Below are 12,561 nucleotides of genomic sequence, written 5' to 3'. Positions count from 1 at the left end.
GGTTTTTATTTGTTTTGTTTATACTAGTGTGTTGTTTGAAAAATTAGTTTTTGACAGGTAACAATGGAATTGAAATAAATCTGGAAGCCAGGGGCCTTAGTGTTTGGTGGTTTTGAGGTACTGGACCCCTTGATACTGGACACCGGATTGTTTCACCGGTGTCAGTGTTTGTTCCATGTTGGCGGCAGTTAAGTCAAATTTGTTTCTACGAGTTTTGGACTCTGCCAAGGCTGCCCTTTGACACCGATTCAATTCTTTACCTTTTTGAACTAAATTTCTGGGCACAACCGAGGCATTGAGAAGGTCCACTTTGTTGGCCTTAGTAATGCGTCACTACCATTCACAGCTAATGTAGTTCTTTTGGCTTCATCAAGCCACAATTTCCAAATCTCACTGGAGTGGTGGTTCACAACCATTTGAGAAGCTGTTCGGATGGGGATCAGCAAACTCCAAATCTGACACCATGATACTTCAGTCATTTGAAGATATCAATTTAAGCAAAGTTCAGGATAAGAGTTTGCCCCAACTGGAGGAACTCAAGCATCTTGTGAGGGATGAATCAAGGAGATCAATGGGAAAATCGCTGCAGCTTTTGTAGTGATACTGCCTTTGTTTGCTACAGAAGAAGCTGCGCTGAAAGTTCAAGCTCTCAATTTACCAGTCGATCTACGTTTTCACCCTCAAATTCCGTGGGTTGTTAGTTTTAAGTTTTTTTTTGTTTTATTTTTTACTCTGAACGTCCGTAGCTTACTACTGGTGCTGTGTGGTTAAACGCAAACTTTAAAGTAATGTCTCTACTGTACATCTCATAACTTGTTGGGTTTGTATATCTTACAAGTCTAGTTTCAATCAAGACATAATGTTCATTTTATTTCCAAATTTTGATCCGGTCTAAAGCTGTCTTAAACATTCTCTTACATGGTATCTGAAGTCACCATGTACTGTAATTATGATGACAATAAGAGCCAGGGTGTGGCTACATGTAAAGGCAAGAGTTGAAAAAAAGAAAGTGCACCTGAGACCCTGCAAAGACAATAAAAGAATGGATTGTAATTCTCAGTGGTGGAGGCCCCACTTCATCACCAATCTGCCAATTACGGCTCTTTTTTTGTAGACTTCCCATGTGGAAAAGGGGGCATATACAGATTTTCATGCAAATACAAGCCTCAATGTACTTGTTTGAGAATTTGATACATCCCTCTGCACCTTTCTTGGCGTTTTGCCGTACAGAGTGTGGGTCCTTTGACATGTCTGAGGCACATCTGACAATTTGGTGGCTGAAAGTCATCTAAACTTTAGTGTGTTGGTCAGTGACTGTGCAAGTATGGGTCTCCACATGAAATTTATCCGGAACTGCATGAAATTCCCAAGAGGCAACATAGTGAGTGTGACTGACGAAGAGACATTAATTCGTCTCCGTTAAAATGCATATTTTGGATATAAACACAGCAGCACAGAAAGTCAGTAGTGTCCAGTAGTGCAGTAATAGAGAAAAAACTACAAATGTGCTTCCCCCTACCCCTATTCCCACGGATTATATTGGACATTTATTTCCATTTTGATTTTTTTTGTATTGTACATAAGTAATGAATGCTGCTGTCTACAAGCCGCAATTACTGCATCTTTCACTTTGGGTTCAATGATGATGTCAAATATTGAAAGTAAATCCACACAAAAGAAGGTCTTTATTTTAGCATTGTATCAAGTTGATTTTCATCCATTTTTATTTTTTTCTTAAAGCCATGCCTGTTTCTCTGTTTCATTTTACAGTGAAAACTTGACTCTTCCTGTTCGACCCACCTCACTATTTAAAGCTTGGAAAATAGCACGACTCACCTAAAATCAAACTAAATGGGAAAAAAAATTAGAACTATCTTAATTAGCTTGCTATGGCTAAGTCTTCCTTGGTATGGTTTATCTTTGAATGGAATGAGGGCAGACTCAGCAGGGGAAGAAGCTTCTAAGGGCATTCTGGAAAAGGAGCTACCCAAGAGAGTTAGACGAGGCTGGCTGTGGAATCAGTTTTTCCTGCAAGAGGAATACACAGGCAGTGACTACCAGTACATCGGAAAGGTAAGGAATGTTTTAGTTTATTGCAGGGGTCACCAACTGCTTTGAAACTTAGAGCTTATGTACTTCTTGAATACTGATGAGAGCCTAGGTTTTGACACACACTTCTGAAATAACATTTGCTCAAATTATGGTTTGCACTTCAAATCACGTTTTTATTAATAATGAACTTTAGCACTGAGAACACATTGATTACGTTCATGATTTTCCAATAATTATCCACAATAATATGACAAGGAAACAGAAATATGATTTCTGATCCGCTTCTCCTCACGAGGGTCGCGAAACTGCTGGAGCCTGTCCCAGCAGTCTTCGGGCAATAGGCGAGGTACACCCTGAACTGGTTGTCAGACAATCACAGGGCACATGTAGACAAACCATTCATCCACACAATCACGCTTAGGGATAATTTGGAGTGTTCAATCAACCTACCAAGCATGTTTTTGGAATGTGGGAGGAAACCGGAGTTCCCGGTGAAAACTCCCACAGGCACGGAGAGCACATGTACATAAACTCCACACAGGAAGGCCAGAGCGAATCCTGCACCTCTGAACTGTGAGGTGAATGTGCTAACCAGTTGTCCATCGTGCCGGCCAAATATAAATATACTACTTAATTTCTACGAATCTCTACATTTTCAAATCACGTTTGCAACATTCTTAGGAAATCACAATGCCCCACTTTCACTAGCCATTACACTGACTTACTGAGCAAATTTTAAAACAGACCGAGTACCCTGTGAAAACTCTTCCTCCTTTACATAACAAAATAACATACCATTTATTATAACACTAAGAACATTGTTTTGCTTTTGTTGCAAGTAAAATGTTTCTTTTCAGGTTCATTCATTTGGAAATAAATGTAACTTTTTTTTAACCCAAATTTAATTGATTTTAGCCATACAGCCTTTGTGCGTGCGTAAAAAAATTTTGGAACGCAGATAACAGTTACCCTCAGAACTTGATGGAAAATTTGGATGCAATTATCCGTTTTAATTTATCTAAAGGCTAATCAGTAAAAAATTAGGGTTGTCAAAATGAAAGCATTAACTCAAGATTAATTAAAGAAATTCACATGATTTAATATTTTAACTCATTAAACTCAAAAATAAATTTGCATATCTTGTAAAGCCAAATTCAAACACTTCCATATTAGCTGTACATCTTTAGCATATCATCTCAGAACAAAACACACTGTCTTAGTTACCACTGGTCCTTTCAAACCAACACTGCTGGAGAGTGGTGATTATGGGAAGAACTAAATGTATACATTTTCAGAATTGTTTCTAACAAAAATTCATGTAAAAATGACTCTGTTTAGATCGTATTCAAGTATCAAAGAAAGCTATTAGAACAGTCTTTGATTTAAAATACACTTCATATTTGATGACTTTACATTAATTGCAATATATTCAAGTAAATACCTGTTTAAAGCTTCACAAAAAAATAGAAATAGAAAAAATGACATTAATGGCAATTAATTACAGTTTTTTTGCGATTAATTAATTAAAAATGTAATTGCTCTATAGCACAAATAAAAATACTTTTTGTGATTTGGAAATGAGAGTGGTTTTATTTAAGGCCATGATCATCTAAGCTTCAATGCATGTCAATTGATTGGTAAAATCAGAAATACAATACACTGTAACAATGGCTTATTGTGTTTTTGTATGCACTGCAGCTCCAGTCAGACCAAGACAGCGGGAATGGCCTTGTCAGGTATGTTCTCTCTGGCGAGGGTGCAGGCACCATCTTTGTTATTGATGAGACTAACGGTGACCTGCATGCCACGCGCCGCCTGGATCGGGAAGAGAAGGCGTTTTATATCCTCAGAGCAACAGTTGTCAATAAAATCACAGGCAAAATGTTAGAACCAGAGATGGAGTTTACTGTCAAACTCCATGACATCAATGATAATGAGCCTCAGTTCAGCGAAGAATTTTATACTGCCAGTGTACCTGAGTGGTCTGAAATAGGTAAGGGGTGGTTTTACCTGTGCATCAATTGGCATTATATTCATTAATCTTCTCCTGTTACATTAAAATGTGTCTTCTGAATACGTTTTAGGTACATCAGTCATCTGTGTGACAGCTACAGATGCAGATGACAACATGTATGGGAACAGTGCTAAACTAGTGTACAGTATCAAACAAGGGCATCCATACTTTTCTGTTGAGCCAAATACAGGTTAGTATTTCATGGAGCAATGGGAGGACAGAGATCAAACTGCCGTCTTCTCCATAGACTATATAGAGTAGAGAAATGTTGGACTAAATGGACCATGTAGCCCCATTTAACCCTTTATTCTCTGCACATCTTATCCTCACTATAGCCGTGGGTGTTCTGGAGCCTATCCAAGCTGAATTTTGGGCTAGAGGCTGTGTACACCCTAAACTAATCACCAGCCAATCGCAGTGCCCATTTAAACCAACAAACATTCACACTCACATTCACCCCTATTGACAATATAAAGTGCCAAGTTAACCTACCATGTTTGTTTTTGGAATGTGGGAGGAAACCAGAGTAACCAGAGAAAACTCACACAGGCACAGGGAGAACATGGCAACTCAACACAGGAAGGCCAGAGCCAGGATGTGAACCCACAATCTTTGAACTGTGATGTGGATGTGCTCACCAGTCAGCCAATGTGACCCAGATACCTATCCCCCCCAATTTATTACAAATATGAAAGAAAACAAACCACCACTCATACTGTGGGACATTGGTTTTCAACTGTTGTCACCCAGTGAACCACATCTTCCTATTGTTGCAAAGTCCCAACCCATTTTATCGATGTTGAGAACAATAAAGCCTTTTTTAAAATAGCCGCTGAAAATACATGTTCTTTTTTAAATTCTGCTGAATTCGAAATGAATTTTACATACCGCCAAAAGCATGTTGCTAGCTACGATGTCCGTTAGCCAATGGCTGAGCTGCACTGTATTCATTAACACACAAGCTAGTGACTAAAGTATAAGTGAATAACAATTCATGAGATTGACCCAATACTGTCTGTTCTATGAGAACACTTAAGCCTCCGTACTGTTCCGAAATACATATGTATAATATGAAATTCATGCATATATGATTTTTTTACAAGTTGTCTGCGACCCACTTTTGGGTCCCAACTAGATGTTGACATTTTTTCATGAATCTCGCAGGTTCCCACTGGATGGGAATCAACTTTACCTTTAATCACAAGATAAAAAGTTTACAGGAGCTAACTAGAACGACATTTAATTTTTTTCCAATTTGTTCTCTCTTTCATGTTAATAATAATGATAAAAATGATAATAACAAAATAGTGAGAGCCCACGAGGAGTAAGGGGGAAACAAACTGTTAAAAAAAAAATATATATATATATATATATATATAAAATATATATATATATATAAATATATATATATATAAAATATATATATATATATATATATATATGGTCACTGATGGTGTAGTGGTACACTCACCCGAGTTGTGTGCGGGCAGCGTGGGTTCAGTTCCCACTCAGTGACAGTGTCTATGTCTGCCCTGTGTCTGGCTGGCGACCAGTTCAGGGTGTCGTGCGCCTTTCGCCCGTAGTCAGCTGGGATAGGCTCCAGCACCCTCCCCCCTGTACAGGATATATATATATATATAATTATTATTATTATTTTTTTTTTTTAATGTAGCTGACCTCCAAAATGGGAGTAGCAGAGGAATGATAAAGATAAAGATGTCCTTTATTAGTCCCACAATGGGGAAATTTGAGGTGTTACAGCAGCAAAGATATAGATCACACAGAGTCGGCGGCGTAATGTAGCCGTTAATGTATAACATTAGCAGCAGACATTCATAAAAAGCATGCAAATGTACACAGTATAAACGTATCTAAGTGTAAGGAAACACTCCTAATGCCTGTCCATTATACAGAGGGGGAAACGCTGTAATGATAAAAACTACTGAATGATTGAAAATACTGCAATGATAAAAATATTGCAATGACAAAAGTACTGTAATGGTAAGAGTACTGAAATGATAGAAAAGTACTGCATGATGGAAAATACTGCAATGATAAAAGTACTGTAATGGTAAAAAGTACTGCAATGATGAAATATACTGCAATGGTAAAAGTACTGTAATAGTAAAAGTACTGCAACGATAGAAAAATACTGCAATGATAAAAGTACTGCAATGATAAAAGTACTGTAATAGTGAACGTCCTGCAATGGTAGAAATACTGCAGTGATAGAAGTACTGTTATAAGAATACTGTAATGGTAAACAAAATACATCATTGGTCAATATTTAAGTACACCATTGGCTGAAAGTACAGTAGTAGTGTATATTGCATCCTAGGACTGCACAATTGCACTAATGCCCTCCCGTTTGTAGGCCTGACCCAATGTTTTTGTTAAAAAGTCTGACAGCAGTCGGCAGGAAGGAGCGGCGAAATCTTTCTTTGGTACAGCGAGGGTGTGACAGTCTATCACTGAAGGAGCTGTGGAGTGTTCTCAGAATGTCATTGAGTGGGTGGGCTGGGTTGTCCAGCATTGATGACAGTTTTGCCGTCATCCTCCTGCCCCCCACTGAGTCCACAGAGTCCAGGGAGCAGCCCAGGATAGAGCTGGCCCTCCTCACTAGTTTGTCCAGTCTCTTTTTGTCCCGGCCCGAGATGCCTCCTGCCCAGGAGACCACTCCATAGAAGATGACTGATGAAACCACCGAGTCATAGAAGTTCCTGAGGAGTGTTCCCCGAACGCCAAAGGACCTCAGCCTCCTGAGTGGGAAGAGTCTGCTCTGACCCTTCCTATAGAGAGCGTCTGTGTTGTCGCTCCAGTCCAGTTTATTGTTCTGATGAACACCCAGGTACTTGTAAGTTGAGACCCTCTCAACGTCTGTTCCCTGGATATTCACTGGTGCAGGTGGAGAGTGCCGACGCTTGCGGAAATCCACCACCAGAATGGAAGACATTTTCAGCGTTATTGGACAGGATTTATGTTTTTTTTTTGTTTTTTTACACTATGGTCAGGGATTAGGACGTGACAATTTTTTTTCTGTCAGAGTGTGAATTGGACCAGAGTGGAAATCTACTCCTGTGTCACCCTCTAGTCCAGTCCCGCCAGTTGAGAATCAATGCTGTAGGAAACAAAGAAGAAAAATACAAAGTAATGATGCAAAAATAGACAACAAACACAACAAAATAAACATAATTTATTCATTGTCCTTCTGCTCACTGATTTTAATGAAGTCTTGATTTTCCCGATACATTGAAGAGAAACATCACAGGTCCCATCTTGTGACCTGCCACATTTTTGGTATGATGACAGTGAACACTTCAGCAGCGAATGTCTGCATTCCATTGAGAATACTCGATATGTTCATATTTTATTTTAAAAAGAGATCACATTGAAAAATAAAAGTCTTAAACAGTATCTGACTGGCCTTAAATGGTCACATTTGCACCTAAAATATTAGCCAGCGGGAGTACATTTTTAATCCACACATGCAAAGGTGACTGGGAAATTTATTGTTTTTTTTTGTACAATTGTAATATATGAAAGACAAAGTCATCAATGAAAAAAACCTTTGCTGGATTTAACAAAAGCATTTTTGTTTAGGTGTGATCAGGACTGCTTTGGGTCCAAGCGACATGGACCGTGAGCAGAGGGAGCACTATCAAGTAGTAATAGAGGTCAAAGACATGGCTGGACATAGAGGAGGTCTCACCGGGACCACGGTAGTTAACATCTCCCTCACTGATGTCAACGACAACCCACCACGCTTCACTCATAGTAAGACCTCCATCATGAATTTTTGTTGTTGTTGTTTTACTACTTATCCTGTTCAGGATCACGAATGAGCTGAAGCCTATCCCAGCTGACTTTGGGGGAGAGGCAGGGTGCACATTTTGACAAACAACCATCAACATTCATAGCTTCAGACAATAATAGCAGGGATTATCATTTTGAAACTACTTTATGGGCACTGCAAAAATGTTAAGTACCAGTTTGATACAAAATGTGTGCACCTTACCTTTATTCATGTTCCCTCCGTCCACCCATCCATTATCTGAATCGCTTATCCTAACAAGGGTTGCGGGTGTGCTGGAGCCTATCCCAACTGACTTCAACCAGTGGGCGGGGTACACCTTGAACTGACTGCCAACCAATCGCAGGGCATACATAGAAAAAAAACATTGACATTCACAATCACCCCTTTACGCTCCGTATTTAGAGTGTTCAAATGAGCTACCATGCTTGTTCTTGGAATATGTAAGGAAACCGGCGTATCGGGAGAAAATCCTCACAAGCATGGGGAGAACATGCAAGTCCACACAATTGCATGGTATAATTATTTGCGTTATTATTAGATTAGATTAGAATTAGAAATCCCTTTATTGTCATTGTACTCAAGTGTGCAACGAGATTAGAGGGCTCCCCTCTCCAGTGCAATACAACAATAATTTAATCAAATATATAAATTAGATAAATAAAAGAATAAATAATGAGATGGAAAATAATACGAAATTGGATAAATAAAAACACATTACGTTGCTGTTCTGCAAGGTAAGGGTCGTCGTGTGTGTGTGTGAGAGTTCAGAATGGAGATGGCTCTCGGGAAGAAACTGTTTTTCAGTCTATTAGTCTTTGATTTGATGCACCTGTAGCGCCTGCCAGAGGGCAACAGGTTAAACAGGTGTGAGTTCGGGTGAGTATTGTCCTTGACGATATTGAGAGCCCTGCTGAGGCACCAGGTGGTGTAGATGTCCGACAGCGAGGGGAGAGGGCAGCCTATAATCCTCTACGGCATTTTGACTGTCCTCTGGAGCCTCACTCGGTCTGCCTCAGTGCAGCTGCTGTACCAGGTGGAGACACAGTAGGTCAGCAGGCTCTCAATGGATGAGTGGTAGAAGGCTAGCAGCAGCTTCTTGTCCAGGTTGAATTTCCTGAGAACCCTCAGAAAGTGCAGACGCTGGTGGACCTTCTTTACCATTGCTGTGGTGTTGTGTGTCCAAGAAAGGTCATCGGAGATCTGTACTCCCAGGAACTTGAATGTGTGAACCCTCTCCACAAATTCACCTTTGATGTAGAGAGGGGGGGCACAGTCTTGTTCCTCCTAAAGTCGATGACGATCTCCTTTGTTTTTGCAATGTTGAGTTGCAGTCTGTTGTCCTCACACCAAGCTGATAGTCTCTGGACCTCCTCCCTGTAGGCTGCCCCGTCACCTTTCGAGATCAGACCGACCACTGTCGTATCGTCAGCAAATTTGACGACAGACGTGGAGAGGGCGTATAGGAGAGGGCTCAGCATGCTTCCTTGAGGGGAACCAGTGCTCAGCGTTCGGGTGGAAAACGTGTAGGGGCCGAGCAACACAGTCTGGGGTCTGTTGGTCAGAAAGTCCTTAATCCAGATGCGTATGAGGGCAGGGAGGCCGAGAATATCCAGTTTGGAGACGAGGATGTCTGGGATGATTGTTTTGAATGCCGAGCTGTAGTCCACAAAGAGCATCCTGGCTTAGCTCTGCTGTTGTTCCCGATGGCCCAGCACAACATGCAGAGCAGTGTCGATGGCGTCCTCAGTGGATCTGTTAGTTATGCAAACTGGTAGGGGTCCAGAGTGGGAGGAAGGCAGTCCCTGATGTGCTGGAGAACCAGTCTCTCGAAGCACTTCATGATGACTGGCGTGACAGCAACAGGACGGTAGTCATTCAGGAGGACTGCGGGTGACTTTTTGGGGACAGGAATAATGGTGGAAATTTTCAAGCAGGAGGTGATGACTGCTTGAGCCAGGGAGCGGTTGAAGATCCCGCAAAAAACATGTGATAGTTGGTGGGCACATGCTCTGGGGACCTTGCCTGGTATTCCGTCGGGTCCAGTAGCTTTCCTGGGGTTAATAGCCAGGAGCGCACGCCTCACATCGTGTCTCTCTATGGTGAGTGAGGGGGAGTTGAGGCATGGAGTGCGGGGGTGTGACGGTTGGAGTGAGTCAAAGCGAACAAAGAAGCAGTTTAGCTCCTCTGCCAGCGCCGCACTCGGGTCTACAGACGTCATGCTGCTGCCTCGGTAGTTGGTGATGCTCTGTAGACACTTCCACACCTCCTGTGGTCTGTTGCTGGCAAGGTAGGACTCCAGCCTCCTCTTGTAGTCCGTCTTGGCTAGCTTTATGCCTTTTTTCAGGTCAGCACGAGCCACACTGTACAGGGCTCTGTCACTTGACCTGAAGGCACGGGCCTTGAGGAGAGAGCGAACCTGGCTGGACATACAGGGTTTCGCGTTTGGGAAGGTCCGTATGGTCTTGTTCAGGGACACAGTTTCGATGCAGAACTTGATGTAGTAGTCCAGTACACATTGTGTGTAAACATCAAGGTCCTAATGATCAAAGAGCAGAGCGAACCTGGCTGGACATACAGGGTTTCGCGTTTGGGAAGGTCCGTATGGTCTTGTTCAGGGACACAGTTTGGATGCCTGCTGTTGTTTATCGATGACGCACGTGAGTAGCGAGAGCGCCGCGCTAGTGTTAGCATCAGGAGGGATGTAAACAGCCGTGACGAGCACTACAGTTAGCTCCCTTGAGAGGAAATAAGGCCGGCATTTAACGGACATGTACTCGATGTCGGGGGAAGAGTGCTTTTCAACGATCACGCTGTTGTTGCACCAGTTCTCATGCACGTAAACACAGAGCCCCCGCCCCTGCTCTTACCGGTGTCCCTCGTCCAATCCGCGCGATGTAGCGAGCGCCCAGCCAGCTGGATGCTAGCGTCGGGGACGTTGGCGTGCAGCCAGGATTCCGTGATGACGATCACACTGCTGTCTCGCACATAGCGGTTTCCTAGGATTTGTAATCCCAGATCGTCGATTTTATGGACCACGGATCTGGCGTTGGTGAGGTAGAGACTCGGCAATGGTTGCTTGTGGGGCTGCTGTCGTAGCTTTAGTAGGAGACTGGCCCTGCAGCCCCGCTTCTGCTTCCTCTCCCTCCGTCGTCTGCGTCGCCTCCCGGTCCCGATGACAATCCACGGTGAGCCGGGCAGCCTCGCTAGTTCGTCAGGAATTTTGCGATCATAACAAAATTCCTCTGAGATGGTCATTTTGTATCGATATCCAACGTCCACGATGTCCTGACGGGTATATCGATACTGTGCCACAGTTGGTGTTAATAAGACCGAGCAAACATAAATAAAAAGTAATAAAGACCACTTGAAGGGAGAGCCGTTAGCCGCTGCGTCCATGCGTGCCGCCATCTTGATATGCAATTGTTCAATTCCGGCTCCGGCCTTCCGGAGTTATTGGAGTTCGCATGTTCTCCCCGTGCCTGCGTGGGTTTCCTCCAGGTACTCTGGTTTCCTCCCGCATTCCAAAAACATGCATGTCAGGTTGATTGGACACTCTAAATTGCCCCTTGGATGGTTGTCCGCCTATGTGTGCTCTCAATTGGCTGGCAACCAGTTAGGATTGGCTCATACTGATACAAATTTATGTTAAGACAGAGCATGTTCAGGATAATAATTAGGAATCAAGTAATTATCAATCTGCAGTACTTTTTCAAAAAATTACCAATATTTACATTTTTAAATCATCACTTTTACAACATTCCGGGAAAATCACAATGTTCCATCACTGTTGACTGGATTTTTCATAATAGTCTACCAAACCAATAAATTGTCTGTTTAGAAATATACAAATGTTGTAATTTGTATGGAAGTAGGCTATGATTGACTAGCTCAAAGATGTTTTTAAGGTCCAGGAATACAGCCCCTACTACGTTGCACCGATCCATGAATTATTTGACATTTTCCACAAAACAGCAATGTCCTGAGAGAGGAGAAGCCCTTTTATTGTTTTTATATGTTCCATATAATGAGATGCAACCATGTGCTCGATCACGTTAGACAGCATTGGTGAAATGGATATTGTCCGATAAATACACATGGAGTTCTGACGTCTTGCCTTAAATATAGGTATGAAAACTGCCTTTTACCAGGCCAACGGAAATGTGCAAATTCTTATCAAAAGGTTAACTAAATGTGTCAGTCGTCCAGCCAGTATGGTACAGTGTCATTTTAGAAAGGAATAACTCATATTATTGCAAGATGACTTATTTTTACATATCTATATTTGTTTAGATCTATTTTACTTGTTATTTAGGGGATCTATTGTTGTGGCGTTGTATTGGCGGAGGGATATCTATGGTGATGGAATGAGGGTGAGAGTGGTGGCGCAAGGCGCGTTGGAAAGAGAGCCGACGATTGAATAAAAGTCTGATTTCGAGCTATTCCCTCTACATGTGCTGGTCTTTCACCCACGAACTCCGATTGCAGAATAACACTCACCACCCCCAGGAAAAAGAGTGTTACATTGTCATTTGTTTTGGAATAGAACATCTTAGCAATTATTTCCAATGATCTTGTTTCCTGGATCTCCTTAATATGAAAATAATTAATTGACTCATTTTGAGTAACATCATTTGAGTTTTGCAGTAGTTTAAAATCATTAGATAAGTCCATTTCTGATGGT

The 12,561-nt window shown here is 41.9% G+C and overlaps 1 protein-coding gene across 1 annotated transcript in view; it reads left to right on the top strand.

Annotated features, from left to right (window-relative positions):
• The first annotated feature begins 2,021 nt into the window (after positions 1 to 2,021).
• The window catches only part of LOC148325163 (cadherin-6-like), a 28,527-nt gene continuing 17,987 nt past the window's right edge, over positions 2,022 to 12,561 (top strand). Inside the window, exons 1-5 of the mRNA XM_088310528.1 lie at positions 2,022 to 2,073; positions 3,751 to 3,788; positions 3,881 to 4,045; positions 4,137 to 4,256; positions 7,667 to 7,840. Coding sequence (XP_088166654.1) covers positions 3,776 to 3,788; positions 3,881 to 4,045; positions 4,137 to 4,256; positions 7,667 to 7,840 — 472 coding nt within the window. The 5' untranslated portion in view covers positions 2,022 to 2,073; positions 3,751 to 3,775. The remainder of the gene's footprint in view (positions 2,074 to 3,750; positions 3,789 to 3,880; positions 4,046 to 4,136; positions 4,257 to 7,666; positions 7,841 to 12,561) is intronic.

This window comes from Idiotropiscis lumnitzeri, chromosome 12, assembly GCF_059441095.1.
Source record: "Idiotropiscis lumnitzeri isolate Australia: NSW breed Sydney's pygmy pipehorse chromosome 12, RoL_Ilum_1.0, whole genome shotgun sequence".
In the NCBI taxonomy this organism is placed as follows: Eukaryota; Metazoa; Chordata; class Actinopteri; order Syngnathiformes; family Syngnathidae; genus Idiotropiscis; species Idiotropiscis lumnitzeri.
Note: the sequence above shows the minus strand (reverse complement) of the source record. Positions and strands in the feature narration are given on the sequence as shown.